Below are 21,695 nucleotides of genomic sequence, written 5' to 3'. Positions count from 1 at the left end.
AGAGCTTTGCCTCCTGACAGATCAGCGGCAGCATTAGAATTTCATAGGAACATGGACCCTACTGTAAACTGTGTATGAGGGATCTAGGTTGCATGCTCTTTATGAGAATCTAATGCTCCACTCTCACCCCCAGTCTGTGGAAAAATTGTTTTCTATGAAACTGATCCCTGATGCCAAAAAGGTTGGGGACCACTGATCTAAGTATGTTCTATAGATGACTTTGAAGCCATTAAATTGAATTTCATTTAGTTAAAGGACAGGATATGGAAAAATAGAAAATATTTGTAAAATAAAAAACAATGATATAACTATGCCTTACATAATTTTATTTCACTAATTTGACTTTGTAGCACTAGAAAACATGGTAATATTAAGGGAATCATAAATTTCAAACAGTCTTGAAAGATCTTTATTATTCATTAATTATTAGTTTTCTGCTTTAGTGCATACTTTTACAATTAAAAATTAAAGAATTAATTTTTAACAGTATAGTAATTCTTTAATATTGAAAACTATTTTGGTTTACATTAATCTGAGTTCTTTTTTAAATTAGAGAAAGATATATTTATTGGACCATCCATTTAAATTGTGGCAAGTGCTGTAGGGGTGCAATGATAGATGTACATGATCTCTTTTTAAATATACTAACTAAAAAGACAAATAAGTATACACACAAATAACTCTTTTGCTAAATATCATCATTTCTCCACTATACAAATATATGGTGAAGATTTTTTTTTTTAAATGACTATAATCTGGAACATGGCAAGGCTCAATTTTGGGATTCAACAAATGGTAAGATGTTTTGAGATATATGCTAATTAATTGGTGGAAAAATAATATAAACAGAGCAAAAGTAAAAAAAAAATCATATGTATGGAGAACAACAAAGATGTACCCAGTTTCAATAAAAATCAGTTCCTTACAAGAGGAAGTGAGGTATTGTTTAGCCATGTGGTTGATGGCAAGGATTTGCACTTTGTGTGACTTTTCATAAACCTAAGAATGTTGTGCACAATGGGAAAATTTTCAGCCCTTCATTTGCTGATTGGGTGTAAAACGTCTCTTTCATAATCTCTATTTTATTTTTGACACTCTTATTTGTAATAAATTTAACCTGCTGAGAAAAAGAAAAATTTGAACTTTGCAGAGTATTACCACTTCAGCATTTAGAAAATAAATTCTGAGAATATATAGTCTCTTTTACTAAAATAATTTTTAATCAAACATTGTTTTTGCCTTTTTAATTATTGAAAATTTTTAAATATTCTGTCAAAATAATATTTTTCTTAATTATCTCAAAACAGTTATGACATTAAAATAATACAGCTTACACTAGTGTTCAGTTTGAAGCATTAACTGGTAATATTGTTATAGAAATTTATTTACAGCTTCTTGAGGTATGATGAACAATAAACTGCTCATATTTAAAGTATACAGTATGATGGATTTTAACACATATGTACAGTGGTGAAACCATCATCACAGTTAAAATAATGAGCATATCCATCACTCACAAAAGATTTCTCCAGCTCATTGTTAATTCATCCCTACCTTCATCTCAGTGCCCAGACAACTAATCTGCTTTCGATTGCTATAGATTTAGTTTGAATTTTCTAGAATTTTAAATAAATTCTCTTGTGGTCTTTTTTTTTTTTTTGGTCTGGCTTATTTCTCTCAGCATAATTTTCCATCCATGTTGAATGACTTAATTGTTTTCTCTTCTTTATTGATGAGTAGTATTCCATTGTGTAGATACATACCTCATTTTAGTTATACACCTATCTATGAATGAATATTTGGATTGTTTATAGTTTGAGGACATTTAAAAAAATCATCTATGTATATTCTTGTAAAAGTCTTTGTACGAACATTGGATTTCACTTTTGCTGGGAAAATGTCTAGAAGTAAAATGGATGGGTTGCATGGTAGGCATCTTTAATTTAAGAAATAGCCAAGATGTTTTAAAAAATGGTTATACAATTTTTATCTTTTCCCCAACAGTGTATGAGAATTCTAGTTATGCTACTTTATCATCAAGACAACAATTTTTAATCTTCACCATTCTAGTGGGTATGTAGTGGTATTTTCTTGTAGTTATAATTTACATTACCTTAATGACAATGATGATGAGCATTTTTTGCATATGTTTTTTAGCCATTTATATCTCTTCTTTGTGAAGTGAGTAATTAACTCTTTTACTCATTTTTAAATTGGCCTGTTTGCTTTATTTTATTATTGAGTTCTTAAAATTAATTATATATTTTGAATACAAGTCTTTTATTATACATGTTTTTGCAAATATTTTTATCCAGTTTGTGATTTGCCTTTTTATTTTCTAATGGTATCTTTCAGTGATGAAATACTTTTATTTTTGATGAAGTTCAACTTACCATTTTTTTTCTTTCATTAATATAATATCTTAGTGTGCTCCAATGTTATTACAAAATGACATAGACTGAATAGCTTAAACAGTAGAAGTTTGTTTCTTTCAGTCTGGAGGCTGGATACTGCAGGATTAGGGTGCCAGCATGTGTGGGGTCTGGTGAGGACTCCTTTTCTTGCATGCAGATGTATTTTTCTAGCTGTGTCCTCACATCATGGAGAGAGATGAGAGAGAGAGAGAGAGAGAGAGAGAGAGAGAGAGAGAGAGAGAGAGAGAGAGAGAGAGAGAGAGAGAGAGAGAGAGAGAGAAGAGCCACACAAGGGTGTCTCTTTTTATAAGGGCACTAATCTCATTATGAGGGCCCCACACTAATGACCTCATCTAAATCTAATTACCTCCCAAAGTCTCCATCTCCAAATACCACCACAAATGGGAGTTAGAGCTTCAACATATGAATTTTGGAGGGACACAAATACTCAGTCCACAACACATAATATACTTTAGGTCTCCTATTTAAGAGAAGTTTTCCTAAACCAAGGTACCTAGGCTTTTCTTCTATGTTTTTTCCAAAAGTTTTATACCTCTGGCTCTTATATTTATGTCCATAATACATTTCAATTTGATTTTTGCATACTGTATGAGATAAAGCTTAAGAAGTTTTTTCCTTGTTTTTTATTTTTATTTTTTGCCATGTAGCTATCAAATTGTTTCAGTATTATTAAAAGAAACAGTATCTTTCCTCATTGAAATTCTTAGCATCTTTGTTGAAAACCAATTGGTCACATGTGATCTTGGATCTATTTTCTGGACTGTTCGTAGTAGAAATTTTAAGGGAGAAAAAATAATTTAAAACATTTATAGAAATTTTTTCATTATCTCCAAAATATAATTTAGGTGATAATTATGATAATTAAACAATTCTGCCTGTATGTCATAATTAATCATGTAATAACCAAGTAATTGATGATACTTTCAAAACATCTCAATCCATCTCATTATTTGAAGACAAAAGTAAATGAAACCATAACTTAGGTTATATATAATAGCATTAAGGCCCAGGTATAAGATTAGTAAAGACATTTGCCCATTATAGATATATACTGTTAGTAGAAGGTAATTATAAAACTCTCATATTTCTATGTTTCCATTCTTGAGGGGAAAACAAAACAGAACATATTGAATATTAATTAACTCAAAACTGTTTCTTTCTGTGAATATACACTTTTCCTTGGGCCCATCTGTAGGATATTTCCATGCTAACACATTTTTAAAATAAAGAAAGAAATATATCAGAAACCATTGACCTAATATAAATCGTTTCTTATTATTGAGTTGAAAGAATTAAACAAAGAGACAATAAAGTGTGATAATTAGGGCTCATTTAGTTGATAAACTCTTTTAGTGACATAAATTGAACTTGCCATGGTTTAAATAAGGAGAACCTTATAACCTCACACTGTTGAAAGACCAAGGTTTAATGTTTCCTTCAGGAATCACTAAATTTAGGAGTTTCAATTATGTCCACAAGACTGTATATTTCTTTCTTTCTATTTGTTGATTCTGCCATGTTTCTGTTGGAAAATTATTGACATAAAATAACAAAAGTTGCACCAAGGGAAATGTCCCTTAGAGTTTACAACTTTAGGAAAGAGATTTTCTTTCACCAGAATCTATATCAATTGCCCCAGATCCTGGATTGATAACTGCATCAAAAGGAATTCTGATTAATTTAGCCCAAACCTATAGAACCATACAGAATTGGGAGAGATAAGATTTGTCAAAGCCTAGAGGACGAGTTCAATGGCTAGAGCAAAGAGAAAGGATTACTGGACAAGCAAAGTGAACATGCAGGCAAAGAGAGAAAGAAAATTTTTACCCTTGAAATTAACATACACATAAACTATAAGGATAATGTTTTTTCATTATTTTTTCAATAAAAAATATTGAAATACAGAATCTTTTTTTAAAAAGAAGATATATTTGAAAGTCCATATATTTGAAAATTATTGTCTATGACCTAGAAAAATTTTTAACAAAATATAAATGACCAACATTAATCCAAGAAGAGATCTGAAGAAATTTAGAGCTATAGGGAAAAACAAAAATTTGTTAAACGTTTACCTTTAAGTAAAAATGACCAGATAGTTTTATACTTAAAGTCTTTCTTACTCAAAAAGACATGTGCATTGTGGGAGGGAAGGGAATGTCTCTAACTCTTCTTAGGGAGCAGCAAAGATATACAAGGTAACTAAAATGCCAAAAAGAAAAGAAAGAAAAAAAACTTTTATCAGGTGGTGGGCAGGTGGGAGGGGAGGGTGGAGGGGAAGGGTGTATACTTACATAATGGGTGTGGCGCACACCACTTAGGGGTTGGACATGTTTGAAGCTCTGGCACGGCGAGGGGGAGGGGAGCCAGGGGCAATATATATAACCCTAACAATATCTGTACCCCCATAATATAACGAAATAAAAGAAAAAAAAAGGAAAAAAAATAGACATGTAACTCTTATGTTATTCCTACTATAGCACCGACAAGTTTCCTGACTTGTCCCATAGCACTGACAAGTTTCCTGACTCATTCTGTAATACTGCCATATCTTATAACTCAAATATTATAAAACCAGGACAAAAGAAACTATAATCCAAAATCACAGATATAATTTTTCTAAACATTTTAATCAAACTATTAGTAAATTGATCCAAGACTGTGCTAAAAGATTGTTCATGATGGTCAAGAAGGTTTTATTGCAGGGAGGAAAGTGTGCTCCAGCATTAGAAAAACCTATGAATGAGATAGTTAAAAATATGGTTATGTCAATGAATGCAGAAAATTGTTTGACTAGAAGTTACTAACCATGTTTGAAAGGCTCTTTCCATATCCCTTATCAACTATATTAAGTGATACAATAATAAAGCCATTGCTATCAGAAGATGAATTAGATATAAATGCCAGCTCTCATCTCTATAATTTAACAGAATTTGGGGGGTTCTAAACTGCTTCCACACTAGATCTTTGGTACCAATGATGTTATAACTTTGAAGGTGAATACAAATATGCTAAGAAAGGTGGAGAGAAGGAATGGAAGCACCTGAGTCTCTGATGACAATGTTAACATCAGCATCTACCCTTCCCTAGACATGTTATGTGGCAATGATAAACTCCTATTTATTTAAACCACTGCTAATTGGGTTTTCTATAATTTGCTAATAAATGTCTTCCTAATTATTACAATACCTAATCATGAAATAATTAAAATTAATAAAAATATTAGATAATATGGCTGAATACTACAGATATGCAAAAATCAACAAATTTTCTAATAGTAATTATCTATTAGAAATGGAAATAGAAAAATAAATATCCTATTATATAACACATCGAAATATAGGAAATAGGGATGAAGCTATCACAAATAATAAAGCACTTGTATTTAAAAAAAGAACTTAAAGCTTAAATTTAGGAGCATAAATCAAGACCTAACAAGAACGTCTTACATAAGAATATCAATATAGGCCAAATCAATATATAAATTTGATGCAATTCTAATAAAAATCACAAATAGTTTTTTATGTAATTCAGCAGAATTATTTTTAAAATGCAGGTGGAAGATAAATGTTCATGAATTGTCAAAAAACTTTGAAATAGAAGACTAGTAACTGGCAGTTTATCCACAAAATATTTTAATAAACCTGAAAATTAGTGAAACTGGATGAGTATAGTTTTGGCAGTAAAAAAGTCAAACATGTTCAAGTGTATATGAAAACATATTAGCTGATAATGTTGTTGGCAAAATTATCTTTATATCTAGACAAAAAATCCCAGTCAAAATATAAAAATAAATTCCAGACAAATTAAAGTGTGAGATGTTAAAAAATGAAGAAATGAAATATATTGTAACTTTGACAAAATTTTTAAAAAATGTGTAACACATACACAAATCTAGATGATATATATATATAAAGGGACAGATTCAATTAGAACAAACAAAGGTAAAAAACTTTATATGGAATATTACATGGCATCAATATAGACCGGAAGAAAATATTTGCGATGTATATCATTAACTAAGGGGTTTTATTTATGTGTCCAAAGTACCTACAATTTGATAAAAAAAAAAACACTACCCAAAAGAAAACTGGCCAAGAGTAGACTAAGTTATGTTGTATATCAGTCAGAATATGCTAGGTTATGCTGGGATAGCAAATTAACCCAGAAACCCCAGAGGCTCAACAAAACAAAGGTTTATTTCTTGCTCATGCTGCATATGCTATATAGCAGGAGAAAACAGGGACGGCAGGAAGCTCTGCTTTCCACAGCCGCTCAAGGACAGAAGCTGAAGGAAGCAACATGATTTTGTAGCTGTACTACCTGAAAAATCATGGCCTCATCGTTCATCTTGAAAGAGAAAAATACCATAAATTCAGTGCATTGGGTTGGGAGTTACTCCAGTCACTTTCATTTACATTTACATTTTGGTCACACTTTAAGAGGATAGGAAGTATAATTCTCTGTTCACCCAGAATCAGAGAAAAAACAAATAACTTGTAACAATTAATAATGTCCTTCAGAGAATATGAAGCTGAAAATTTCAAAGACAGTGAAATCCAGGTGGCTAATGGGTCTAGGAAAATATGATCAACAATCCTACAGTTATTAAATACAACAACATATTTATAGTACTTAAAAGACATTAGATTGGCAATCACCTAAAATATTGATAGCATTCTGTATTAGCTTGTTGAAAGAGCTCCCAATCTTGTATTTCTGGGAAGCATGGAAATATGAAATTTAGGAAATAATCAGTATACATTTCCTATTTAAATGCCCATACTATTTCCAAAATCTGCTTTCCCAGTATAAAGGAAAAAAAAGGTATAGGTACTTGTGCAAGAATATTTATTTCAATATTGCAATATCATAATAAAGGCAATGAACTAAATGACTATTAATTGATGTTAAATTATGGTATGTCCATTTTGTGGAATATTGTATAATAATTTAGGAGACTACCACCTATTTATATATATTGACTGGAAAGACAGTCATGATATATTGATAAACAAAAAGACCTTGAGGAGTAATATGTAGAGCATTAACTCATATAAAAAAATAAGAGTAAAAGAAACAGTAATGGAAAGAACAGAACAGAAAAGAGAAAGAAGAAAGAAAATAAGTGAGAAAAGGGAAATAAAGGAAGAAATATGTGTATTTCCATAAAAATAAAACTATACAATCTTCATGCCTACTATTGTCTAAGTGAAGAATATTTACTGTATAAATTTTTATTTAAGATATTATCAGAATTTGTCTACAAAATGTTCTAATCAACCTCCAAAAACATTATTTGATGGATTAAAAAAACACTTCCATCATTAAATAGGCATTTTAAAGAAAGCTAAAATTTTTAATTACATATAAACTTAAGGTTGGGTCAAACGCTTGTGAATAATTGTTTAATTTTCAAATTTTTGTTATCAATACATCTTATCTCTGGCATCTGTTCTAATTACTAAATTAAAGACCTGAATTTAGGCAAATAATAGAATTTCTATTCCTCAGCTCGGCAATGAAGCAAAGTGACTCTGAGTTCACTTTAAAGCCATAAAAATTAATGATTCTAAATATTTAAGAAAAATAATCATCTTTCATAAAAATGTTCCTTTTCAAAAGTGTAGGTCATCCCATTAAACCAGATGGCTTCATCAAAATTTTAAACTGTTGACATGTACTTTAGTTGAGAGCTTTTTCAAATTTTAACTGTCTAAGTAAATTCAAATTGCAGCTAAGATTTATGGAAATAATATAAAGTTTCCTAAAGACAGTAGTCTAAAAACACAGAAGTTAGGAGTTGCATCAAGTAGCTTACTAACCATGTGATCTTAAACAAATTACATAACCTGGGATGCCTCAATTATTTCATCTGTACAGCAGGGATAATATTATATAGGTTATATTATAACCTACCTCATAGGGTTATTGCAGTGATTGTATGAGATTGTACATATGCTTACAAAAGCGTATGGCACTAGTAACTACTCAATAAGTGTTATCTACTAATACTACATTGTTGAGGATATGCATTGTCATATAGTTGAAACTTAAGCAAATAATGTATAATTTCCAAAAAGACACATAAATTATTTGCCTAGGTCAATGTGTAGAATAATTTTTTCTATATTTACTTTTAAATTTTTATAGTTTTAGGCCTCAATTTATCCATCTTGATTAATTTTTTTATATGGCAAAAGACAAGGGTCCTGTTTCATTCTTCTGCATGTGGCTATCCAGTTTTCCCAGTACCATTTATTGAATGGGGCTTCCTCTCCCCATTATATATTGTTGTCTGCTTTGTTGAAGATCAGTTGATTGTAGGTAAGTGGCTTTATTTCTAGGTTCTCTATTCTATTCTATAGGTCTGTATCTCCACTTATATGTCAGTGATTGTAGGTAAGTGGCTTTATTTCTAGGTTCTCTATTTTATTCCATAGGTCTGTATCTCCACTTGTATGTCAGTACCATGATGTTTTGGTTACTATAGCCTCATATGACTTGAAGTCAGGTAATGTGATGACTCCAAATTTATCCTTTTTGGTTAGAATTGCTTTGGCTATTCAGCTCTGTTTTGGTTCTAAATAAAGCTCAGGATTATTTTTTCTAGATCTGTGAAATATGATATTGATATTTTGATGGGAATTGCATTGAATTTGTAAATCACTGTGGGCAGTATAGATATTTTAATGATGTTGATTGTACCAATCCTTGAACAAAGGATGTTTTTTCATTTATGTCATCAACAATTTCTTCCATCAGTGTTTTATAGTTCTCCTTGTAAAGATCTTTCACCTTCTTTGTTTAGAATATTCTTAGGTCATTTATTGTCTTTTTAGCTTTTGTAAATGACATTGAGTGCTTGATTTGACTCTCAGTTTGATGGTTAGTAGTATATAGAAATGCTACTGATTTGTGTACATTGATTTTATAATCTTAGACTGTACTAAATTTATTTATCAATTCCAGAAATCTTTTGGTGGAGTCTTTAGGATTTTCTAGATACAAGATCACACTGTCAAGGAACAGGGATAGTTTTACCTCCTCCTTCCTGACTTGAATACTCTTTATTTCTTTCTCTTGTCTGATTGCTCTGGCTAGGACTTCCAGTATTACGGAGAAAAGAAGTGATGACAGTGGGCACCCTTGTCTTGTTCCAGTTCTTGGGAGAATGCTTTCAACTCTTCCCTATTCAGTATAATATTGACTGTCGATTTGTCATATAGGGCTTTTATTATTTTGAAGTATGTTCCTTACATGTCTAGTTTGTTGTGGATTTTTTATAATGAAAAGGTTTTGGATTTTATTGAATGCTTTTTCTGCATGTAATATAATATGGTCTTTATTTTTGCTTCTGTTTATGTGGTGAATTGCCTTTGTTGATTTGCATATGTTGAACCATCCTTACAGACCTGGGATGTAACTGATTTGATCTTGATTATGGTGAATCTTTTTGATGTGATGTTGAATTCAGTTTGCTAGAATTTTGTTGAGGATTTTTGCATATATGTTCATAAGGGATATTGGTCTGTAGTTTTCTTTTTTTGTTGTGTCTTTTCCTGGTTTTCGTATCAAGGCGATAATAGTCTCATAGAATGAGTTGGGGAGAATTCTATCCTTCTCAATCTTATGGAATAATTTCTGTAGGATAGTCACCAGTTCTTTGTATTTCCAATAGAATTTAGCTGTATTCTTTTTTGTTGGGAGATTTTTATTACTGATTCAATTTCACTGTTTATTATTGGTCTGTTCAGGATTTCTATTTCTTCCTGATTTAAGATTGCAAAGTTGTTTGTTTCCAGGAGTTTATCTATTTCCTCTACATTTTCTGGTTTGTGTGTGTAGAGGTTTTCATAGTATTTATAGATCATATTTTGTGTTTCTGTGGTATTAGTTGAAAACTCTTCTAGACATTGGCCTAGGCAAAGAATTTATGAGTAAGATTCCACAGGCAAATACAACAACAACAAAAAATAAATAAATGGGACTTAATTAAATTAAAAAGCTTTCGTACAGCAAAGGAAATGATCAAAAGAGTGAATAGACAACCTATATAATGGGAGAGAATATATGCAAACATACATTCAATAAAAGACTAATATCCTGAATCTACAAATAATTCAAACAACTCAACAAAAAATGAGCCCCATTAAAAAGTGGGCACAAACATAAATGGAGGTGTTTCAAAAGAAAATAGAGAAATGGACTACAAACATATAAAAACTGCCCGAAAGCACTAATAATCAGGAAAATGCAAATTAAAACTACAATGTGACACTATCTTATCCCTGCCAGAATGGGCAAAATAAATTGATGCTGTCATGGATGCAGAGAGAAAGTTATAGTTTTATACTCTGTTGGTAGGACTGCAATTTAATATAGCCTCTATGAAAAACAGTATGGAGATTCCTCAAAGAAATAAAAGTAGATTTACCATTTCATCTAGCAATCTCACTGCTGGCATCTACCCAAAGGAAAAGAAGTCATTTTATCAAAAAGACACTTCTACTCAAATGTTTATTGCAGCACAAATCACATTTGCCAAGATGCAGTATCAACCAGAGTGCTCCATCAGTTCATGAGTAGATTAAGAAAACATGGTATATGTATACCATGGAGTACTACTCAACCATAAAAAGAAATGAAGTAATGTCTTTTGCAGCAACTTGGATGGAACTGAAGACTATTATCCTAAGAGAAGTAACTCAGGAATGGAAAAACAAATGACATATGTACTCTCTAATAAATGGGAGCTAAACAATAGGCATAGACAGATACAAAGAGATTTAAAGACCATTGGAGTCCAAGAAGGGGGAGTGGGAGGGTGGGAGTAAAAACTTACTTAGTAGGTACAATGAACACTGTTCTGGTAATGGGCACACTAAAAGCCCTAATTAAGCATTATACTAGATAACCATGTACAAAAACATTTATAACCCCTTAATATATTGAAATTTTAAAAATAATAAAAACTTTTAAAAAGAAAACAATAATTTATAAAAAGCAGAGATAATATCACTTTGAGAACTCTATAAATGTTCCGAATTCTTTATATGTCTCTGCCACGGATTTTTAAGCTTTCATACTAAATATTCTTAAAAAATAGCAATACCTATGTGGATATTAAAAATTTCAGACACCTTCTATTTCAAATTATGTAGCTTTTGGTGCATGTGTGTGTGTGCACATGCATATGCCTATGTTCTGGTTTTATGCATCACTGGTGAGGCAATGGGGCTCAATGATTTAACTCAATACTTTGGTGTCCTCGTGTTCTTCACACTGATAAGGATCTCCAGCGTCTACGCCTCAAAACCTCTCAAAATCACTTAGGATAAAATAATATTGCATAAGAGAAAAGAGAATGGAGTCAGCAAACTTAGAGCTGCACCGATGTTCCACAGTAAGTTAATGATTGAACATTTGTTTATTAATTCACTCACACATTCCACAAATTTTTATTGAATGCTTACTATATGTTCTAAGTTCTGGGAATAAAACAGTGTACAAAACAGTCCAAACCTCCTATCTTCGCAGTGCTTAAATCCTAGTCAGTTTTTTTCATGTGTAAAAATAAGTAATAATTCTTACTCTTGTAGTTCTAATGAGATTTATTGAGTTAATGTAGGCAAAATGATTAGAATATACAAGGCTCTTAGCAATTGTTAATTAGTCCTTTAATCTCTTAGGCTTTCTAAGATGAAAATGGAAATATATCCAAAAAGTAGTGCAGTGTCTAATGGATGTTAATGTGTTCGTCGGAAAGAACTACCTGCCTTTTTTCTTCCTTTCTGATTAATATGCATTTGAAATAATGACAGTATAGAAACAGGCAAACAAAACAAATATCATTAAGGGAAATGGGGCAAGGGAGACAGCGAGGTTATTCTTCCTTTTTAACAGGAACATGTAGTATCACAGCTTGAATCATAGATTTGGCAAACACAAAAATCTCCTGTTAATCAGGATGGCCATGACTTTTTATATCCAACATAAACATTAGTGATATTTAAAAGTTAGGAATATCATTACCTTCTCAAGAATCCAGTGGTATTTTATTTATTTCTGCTATTGTATAATCAGCACACTGCCATGCACATAAACATTAAGTAAATCCTGATCAAATAAAAATTAATGGTATTTAAAATGAAGGACTATTTTCTTGATTTGCAATATTTATTGCCTTTTTATATTATTTGTTGGCTTTTATTGTCCAAACTATATAGAAAAAAGCATTGATAATTCCACAGATTAAAGCAGAAGTTCTAAAGTTAATGACAACTTAATCAGGCAATTAGGTATTATTTCTTATTCAAAGATACATTTTTGTCTTTCTTTTGTCAATTGTATAGTCTTAGAATAGTCATTTTCAAATTATGTTTTTTGGAGCCCCAGGGTTCTACATTTGGAGGGAATGAGTTGACCTTAGGTCAGACTGCTTCGATCTTCATTCTACCAAAACAGCCCAGATTTTAATCTTTTTTTATGTATTGAGTTTCTAATAGAAAATTTCATTTGAAATATTATTTTCTTTAAAATCATCAAAAACATTCTCTTAGGTAATTAGCCAAACTTAATTTAAGAATAAAATGCATTGCAAGAAAATAAGGTCTAAATTACATATTTTAGTCACTATGTTTAAAATGTTAAAAATTTAAGAGACAAACCATACAATAAAATATATAGTTAAAATTTAGAAGAGATCTACATTCAGTGCTATCTCTTGTAAAATTAAAGATGACCAAAAAAAAAAAAAAAAAAAGAAGATATCTTTAGATCAATCTGGAAAGGTTTTTAGCAGGTGTTCCATTTAGAACCAACACACTATTCAACAGAGAGCATGGTAATTATGAAAATTATTTTTAGCAGGCAAACTTGCTGAAGCTATCTGCACATCAAAATTTGAAACTTCTCAAAATGAACCCTACTTCAACTCTGAGCTCAGGCTTTAAATTATGGAGAATGCAAAAACATGATTTTCACAGTAGAAAAAATATGGTAAACTGCACTTTTGAAGACATATTTTACCTTATATTACCTAATTTATTTAGGCCAAAAATTTTATTAAGCTTAATTGAACAAGTAATTATTAATAATCTATCATGATATAGCAGGGGAGTTGCTAGTAGAAATACAAAGACAAGTAAGACATATTTCCTATCCTGTTATATAGGATATATAGTACTGAGGTTTTAAAACAGAAGAAGTGGTCTTCTGCGATGGGTAGAATTAGGACAGACTTCACAGAAGAGTAACTATTTGAACTTTCTCTTGAGGGATGATGGAGGAGGTACTGCATTAAAATTAAAATAGTGATCCAGGTAGAATTCATTGAATGTGCAAAGAAGCGGAGCTGTGAAACAATTTGCTGATTCATAGAATTATGGGTAATGTAACAAAATTGGAGTTTAGAGAAAAAGACAGAAACAGGATAGAGAAAGCTAGAGGATAAGATCTATGGAGATTTTTTATTTTATCTCTAGGCAATAAAAAATTACAGAAACATTTTAAATGGGAAAGTAGTATGATCACCTCCTCTGATGCTGGAAGATCACCATTAGTAATGTGTAGGTTAGACTAGCAGAGACAAAATAGAAGGAATGGGAGAAAATAAAGGCATAATTTATTTGGAATCTCCTGGGTTAGTTTCAAATATTTCATCTCTGTGGTTATTTATGTATCAATGGTTGTGTATTTTATCTCTATCACTATATTATAACCTTCCTGAGATAGTATCTGGGTGTTCTTTCTCTATTCAACAATTCATTCAGTATATGGCACATAAGAAGAGCTCTAAGTATTTTTTTAAATTATTATTGTTGAAAACTGAGCAGAAAGAAAAATATAATGCTTAGTTGTACTACTTTACAATGCACTTTCAGCTTTTGAACTATAGTGGAGGGGAGAGATGTGTAAATATTGATAGAACTCCCCTCCTCTCCAACATGTTCATGAGTTTTAATAACTGTGTTTCTTGTTGAAGCATTGTCATTAACTGTCATTACAGTTTCTAAGGTTTAAATTACTATAGATTTTCTGACAGATAACCTTCATAGGGTGAAGAAAATGATAAAAATAGGAGGAATATAAGGATTCCAGGTTTACTTAGCCATTTAGAAGTGGGAAAAAAAAAGAAAAAAGATAAAAAATAGATACTTGCAACATAAACTGACTGTCCTTTAAATTTTGTAACTTGTTTTATTTGCTGGGAATAAGTATGGATTTTAAATAAAGGAATAACATATTTAAAACTATAATCACACTATCCTTTTTAAAAACATTTCTATAGATTTCTTGAACTAATCAAATTAATGTTACTAAATTTAGTCACAAGTGAAAAAAAAAGAAACACAGAATAAATGTGTCCTATCTCCCTGACAACCTAATGCATTCATTTCCATGTGGTGTCCAGAAAAAAAGGCATGGCAATGTTTGCAAGAGGAAACTGATTAAAATGTATTATTATGCAAATAAAAATTTTTATAGCCATTATTTAATTAATAAGATAGAGAATAATGATTTTTAACAAATAGTAATAATAAAGTTAAACAACATAGCATTCTGATGGTCTCTTACATTTTCATTTTTAAAGCATAGACTTAAAGTGAATTTACTAACAATTTTTCAGTCAGAATTGCAAATTTGCCTTTCTAATATGTACATTGTGTGTATACATTATTTCTAATCAAGGTTCAACATGTATCAAAAATATTCATGATTTCATAATGCTTGCATCTATATTATCAATGAAACTAGAATGAAAGATTTTGATATATACATGTAATTAATCATTAATTTGTATCTCCACCAACACTGGGATAGGCAGCAGCAATTTCACAAATGTGTGGTCTATGATTTACATGACTGATGGATTACAAAAAATGTCAGTATTTGGAATATTTGGGGATTTAAGATCTTTATTGTTACATTTAAGTCTGGATAATTAGAAGACTTTTTTGGGGGCCAGGAAAATTATTTAATGTATACAAAATTGCATGGTCTTGTCTGGGAAAGGTGAGCAGAGTAACTGAAGCACAGGGACAGAATTAGGGACTGGGACAGAGATGAGGTATGCAAAAAAGACACATTTTAAAGGAAAAGCTAATTTTATTTAAAGTTAAATGGAATCAATGTTTGTAGTTAGAGAGCAAATCATTTTGTTGGAATGTATTCTTGCTTGTGTTATGGAAAACTTTTATTTTGCAAATGCAATTAAACTTGAATTTAAAAGTATTCTCTGGTGGTATTAAGATAACATATTTCCTACAGTAGCAATTCACCATTACCTTTGTAGTTAACCTTGAAGCCAACAGATCCAACACTTTCATCCGTTTGAAGGTGGAGCCACATTTGGCTACTCATGCTCACTATCAAGTCTGGTACAAAGCTTCCAGTCAACCTAAAAAGACATGGACAAAGAAGGGAGAGAGGGGTTATTAAAACACCCTCTATATGCAAATTATGAGACAGTTGTGTTTCTCAATATTTTCTTTGCTAAGGGAAAAATAAAAACTGTCACATGAACTTACAGAACTATATGTTGATGTAACAGAAGAGGCAAACTACACAATTTAGTAATCAAGGTTTTTATAAAAATATTATTTGTTTAACTAGGTTAGATCTTTCATATCCCTGAGGCAAAATTATTAAATTTTAGACCATCAGAGAGTGTCTTGTACAGTACTTCCTTTTGAACTGAAAAGTAAAAGAGGATCTATAAAAATCTTCAAGTATTTTTTAATACCAAAAAAATACATCTCATTTTAACCTTTCAAGTTTCATAGCTCTTTGTCCTAGAGAAATATTGTTTAAAATAGTAAAATATTGTGTAAAACAACAAAGTGACAAGGAATGTAATCTAACCTTTGCAATACTGATGTCAAATACACAAGCCTTAAAATATAGTACCTACATTATAGGCTGCCTATGTCACATATGTTTACTGTAAATAGTTTTATTCAAAGAAATATGCTACTAATTCAACGTGGCATAACTGAATCTATGCATTAATAATCTTTCATTCAAGAATGCACAATTTTATAACCATAATAAGGGAGATTACATCATGTTTCCTCTGCCATTATTAATGTTGTAGTCACATATTTGAACTGAAGCCAAGGGTCATAAAAAGGATAAAAGCAAATGAGTAAATAAGACCGTGGGGAGAAAGTTTGTCAAGAATAAAAGAGGATAAAAATGGACTCACTGCAGAGTAAATTCCATATTGGCAGGAGATTCTAAGTTATACACAAAAAATATAGGTTTCTGAAGGATGAAATCAATGAATTTTTGTCTACTTTATTGCTAAAAACCATGAGGACTGCTGGAAAATTACATCTGGAAAGTTAAAAATTTCCATTCATAACATAAAGAGCATTCCTAAAAGAGCATTAAAAAGTTGTCTCCTAGATAGTGGCCACACTGTAATTTGACCTGTAGAGGGCAGCATAGATGACCATATCCTAGAATTGACCATGACAGCAAAATGCCCTGATCACTAGTCAGCCACCAAAACTGTAAAAATGACATCAGAAAACTGCATTTTCAGTATAGTTATGTCACCAGTGTCCAGTGTTACAGAATTTATAGGAATCTGTCACGAAGAAATGTGGTGGAATATTGTATTTTAATTATGGGATTATACATACTATAGAGAAACATTGTGAGATATCAAGATACTATAACACATTATGTAACTTTAGATTATATTCATTTTTTTCTGCCAAAGCAAATTAAAAATTAGCTTAATATAACACACATATATTTATACATTGACTATATGTATGCATACACTATCATTTGAAACATTTTTATAGTTCCATGCAATTTTATCCATAATAATTATCACAAAATATAATAATATGAGAAGAAATATTAAGATTCATAAGTAAATTTTCTGGAATTTTTGACCTATGTTGGACTTGTAAAATTAATTTGTATTCACATAGTTTTCTTCCTTCTTACTATGGCTTTCTTGAAAGACTATTACATTTTTTTCTTATTTAATTTAATTTCTATTTATTTTTATTTCAGAATATTACAGGGGTACAAATGTTTTGGTTATATGGATTGCTTTGGTACTGCCTGAGTCAAAGTTATAAGTGTGCCCATCACTCAGATAGTGTACATTGTAGCTGTTAGGTATGATTTCACCTATTCCCTTCTTTCCCTCGCACCTGCATAATTCCACTGAGTTTTACTTCCATCTGTGCAAATGAATGATGATCAGTTAGTTCCTATTTAATAGTAAGGACATGTGGTGTTTGTTTTATCATTCTTGTGATATTTCACTTCCAATTCTATCCAGATTGTTGCAAAAGGTATTAATTATTTTTTACGCCTGAGTAGTATTCCATGGTGTACATACCGTGTTTTCCCGAAAATAAGACAGGGTCTTATATTTATTTTTCCTAAAGAAGACACCCTAGGGATTATTTTCAGGGGATGTGTTATTTTTTTTAAGTACGGTACAACAATCTACATTTATTCAAATATAGTTAAGTTGTCTTCTTCTGGAATATCATCGTAACTCTCCAAACCCGGAATTCCATCCTGAATTTCTTGCGGCTCTATTTCCTTTAGAGCCATTGGCCCCAATCTCTCATGTCAAGCAATAGAGCTCTCAGGGGCAGATGAGAAGAGTTGCTCATCTTCTTTACCGCTCCGCGACTAAATGCATGGGTTGTACAGATATGCTGTGTAGCCATGCCCATCACTAGGTCTTATTTTCGGGGTAGGGCTTATATTGCAGAAATGCTTAGAAATCCTGCTAGGGCTTATTTTATGGGTAGGTCTTATTTTCCAGGAAACACGGTATACCATATTTTATTAATCCACTCATGAATGATGGGCACTTGGGTTGATTCCACATCTTTGCAATTAGGTACTAATCTTTTGAGCTAGAGAGAAAGATGCAGGTTTACAGGCACAAGTAAGGACTCAAGCTCAGAGGTAGGACAGAAAGGAATGTAAAGCCATATGAAAGGGGCATTAGATCTTAACTCTATAGCATGTGCATCTGCTCAGCTACACCATATCAAACATATCAACAACCTATCTCACAATTAATTGTAAAAGTTATTTTTCTTTGAAAAAATTAATTATTTTTTTTATTACATCCTCTTACGTCCTTCTCAGTCCTCACCAGCCTTAAACCTCTTGAATGGCAGTTTGTCAAATCATAAAGAACAACTAACATATGCAAGCTAAATTGATCCCTTGCTAACTTGTTCTTCTATTGGCCTTGGTTCTATAGTTTCCGAGTGTTAGCATAATGGTATATATAAATCTAAAAAAAAAAAATAAAATAATTTAAATAATAAATTTCCTATTTCATTTTTTCCTACATTTGTAAAGAAGATTCACTAGTATGACAGTGATTTTATTTTTGACCATATATCCCCAAATACTTGGTGAAGAGGTTGGGATATGAATGGCAATGCCTGAATTCAGTAGGCAAGCTGAAGGTCATTTGGCCCCACGGCAGTCATATAAAAGATTCTGAATTATAAAAAGTCTCTCTTCTAGTGCTCTGCTCTTTTGGAAAAGAGGTATAGCAGAGCAATACAGACTACCATTTGGAAATGGCAGTCTCGCATTGTGTGAGATAAATACCCTGAGCTGAAACCAACCAATTCATTACTTTGGGCCCTAGCAATAATGACACTGATTTACTTTGAGCTGTAGAACAAATAGAAATAGCTTACAAAAAGCATAAGCAATGGACATGTGTCTAGCAATACCCTTTGTCAAAGCCCCTATTAGAAGAAATAAAACCAATTACAAAAGATTTAGAAAGACAAGGGATAATTTAAAAAAGGTATTCACCCTGAAATGCTAATACTATCATATTTCTAGTAAGAAAGGAAGATAAATTTGATAAAGATGGTTGACCTTTGTACAAGATCTTAAAGAAAGAAAGAAATTAACTGTTCCACTAACACTTGTAGTTCCTAATACTATAACTTGTATAATTTTGGTGCCATGGTCTTCAAAGTTTTTCTCCAATTTATCTATGTTCTGCTCTTTTTTCTGTTCCTCCAGCGAAGGAGTCTAAATTCCCGTTTGCTTTTACTTAGAAAGGAATCCAGGATTTATAGCAAAGGATTCCTCAAGGGTTTCTGGACTCTCCTACTATTTTGCTAATCATTTACAGGAAAATTTAAAGAAATTTGTCTCAGTAGGGGGATTTGTAATTATTCAATATATAGATGGTTGCTGGTAGGCTCAGAAGCTAAAGAGCAATGAAAAACTGATACTTTGGCCTTATTACAACAGCTCCCTTCACAAATGCATAAGGTTTCAATAGACAAATAGCAATATTGCCAAACTGAGGTAAAATATTTAGGGCATCTGTTGATCCTGAAGGCCTCATGTAGAAGTCAGTCCATTTTTTACAGATAAAATCTCCTACTACAAAAAATAATTTAGACAATTTTGGAGACTAGCAGGATATTGTAGACCGTAGATTCCAGCTTTTGTAGAGTGGACAAGAACTCTAATGGAACAATTGCCTGATAATTCTTCAGATCCCTTGATTTGGTGAGTAGAAGTTGTCCAAATTAAAACTGGCTATATTTTCAGCATTGGGGATTTCAAAAGGAAAAGCCTTTTTATTTGTTTTGTCATGAAAATAAAGGTGCCACTTTTGGAGTTTTAGCTGAAGAGCTGGAATTAGGTCACACACCAATAACAAATTTTTCAGTTCTTTTGTAGGCAGTGGCCCTGTGGATGAAGGAATGAGGTAGGAGCAGCAGACATGTAAAAAAGACTCTAGGCCTTACCTTGAGTCACTTATTGGCATGTCCTACATGCTGTGACAGCTATGTTACAAGTGCAAAAGATTCAGAATCTGCGGATGTGCCATTAGACTGGTTAAGAACTAGCACCAATCCTGATATTGAGCCTGGGAGATGCAATATCCTACATTGTGTTAGTTTTCTACCAGATCCTGATCAAATAGATGATCATGATTGTATTACAATAGTAATAGAAGAAGACAATAGGTTCAGACCTTATTTATCTTATATTCTTGGTCATAATGCCAATTTAATAATGTTTATTGATGGATCACATACTTAGGGTACAAATGGTCAATTTAAGCTTCATATGCTATGAGACTTACAACATTTTAAAGCTTGTATTTTGCCTAAAATTTAGCTGGTGCAAGCAGTGCTGTTAATAATAGTCACTAGAGCTACAATTCTTGATAGATGAGCAGATAGATAGATGGCAGGTAGAAACCTGTATATAAAGTAGATAGATATTATAGAAAGAAAATGCATTTTTCACATCTATTATGTAACAGGAAATTAGGAAAAATAGAGACATTTCAACTTTGAGGGAATGTAAAATATCTTATGGAAAACTGATAGTTGATTTGCTAAATGCTATATAATTGTTCTCTCACATCAGTAATCCATTCATTGTACAGTTCACACAGGACATACTGACAAAATTTTAAAAAGCAATGATTTTGCTGACAGAGCTGCAAAAGCTACATTTAAAATATGACAGATTTCAAACTTGGAAGCTTTACTTTCAAGAAACATTTGTTAATTTTCAAATATATGCTTCACAAAATGAAACTGACAAATTAATTGAAAAGGGGGTTAAAAATTTTACTGAAATATGGAAATTACCTAACAAAATAATTCCTATGCTACATTTATTTGCTTGATTAATAATGTATCATCAACTGATTCATCTAAGTAAAACAAAGATTTTAAAGACACTAGATTGTAACTATGTCTACCTAAAAGATGAAATTATTCAAAACATTTTAAAGAGACAAAATTATTTACAAGGTACTTCTGTGGCATTTTTCCCCAACCAACTTTGCCAGAAACTTGGTGGCAGGTGGATTTCACAGAATTAACTTCTGCAGACAGTAAGAGATTTTGTCTAGTTATAGTGTATATAATGTTTGGATGGCTTTTTTCTCCCTCTTCAAATGCTAATGCTCAGACGGTGGTAAAGTCTCTCTCAATCCCCATTATTTCCAATTTTGGGATACTAAGGCATAGGCATAATGAATCAGGAAGAGGAAGTCATTTTATTTCCACAGTCATCCAGTAATTACATAATTATTTATGGATTCCTATAAGATGAATGTAACTCTTTGCTGATGTGTAGCAATATACTGGATTAAAATGGCCTTGAACTTTATTGCTAGTCTTGCCAAAAATTAGAACGACCCCTACAAGCAAGCGTGGTATATTTCCGTTCGAACTAATATTTGTCAGGCCTATGTATTTCAGT

At 31.5% G+C, this 21,695-nt stretch overlaps 1 protein-coding gene across 5 annotated transcripts in view; it reads right to left on the bottom strand.

Moving 5' to 3' along the window:
* The window catches only part of CSMD3 (CUB and Sushi multiple domains 3), a 1,101,621-nt gene that overhangs the window by 491,587 nt on the left and 588,339 nt on the right, over positions 1–21,695 (bottom strand). For all 5 annotated transcript variants that reach the window (XM_076005068.1, XM_012781857.3, XM_076005066.1 and 2 more), the window contains one exon: positions 15,722–15,834. In XM_076005068.1, the coding sequence (XP_075861183.1) occupies positions 15,722–15,834 (113 nt within the window). The remainder of the gene's footprint in view (positions 1–15,721; positions 15,835–21,695) is intronic.

This window comes from Microcebus murinus, chromosome 7, assembly GCF_040939455.1.
Source record: "Microcebus murinus isolate Inina chromosome 7, M.murinus_Inina_mat1.0, whole genome shotgun sequence".
Classification (NCBI taxonomy): Eukaryota; Metazoa; Chordata; class Mammalia; order Primates; family Cheirogaleidae; genus Microcebus; species Microcebus murinus.
This window is presented reverse-complemented; position numbering and strand designations above follow the sequence as displayed.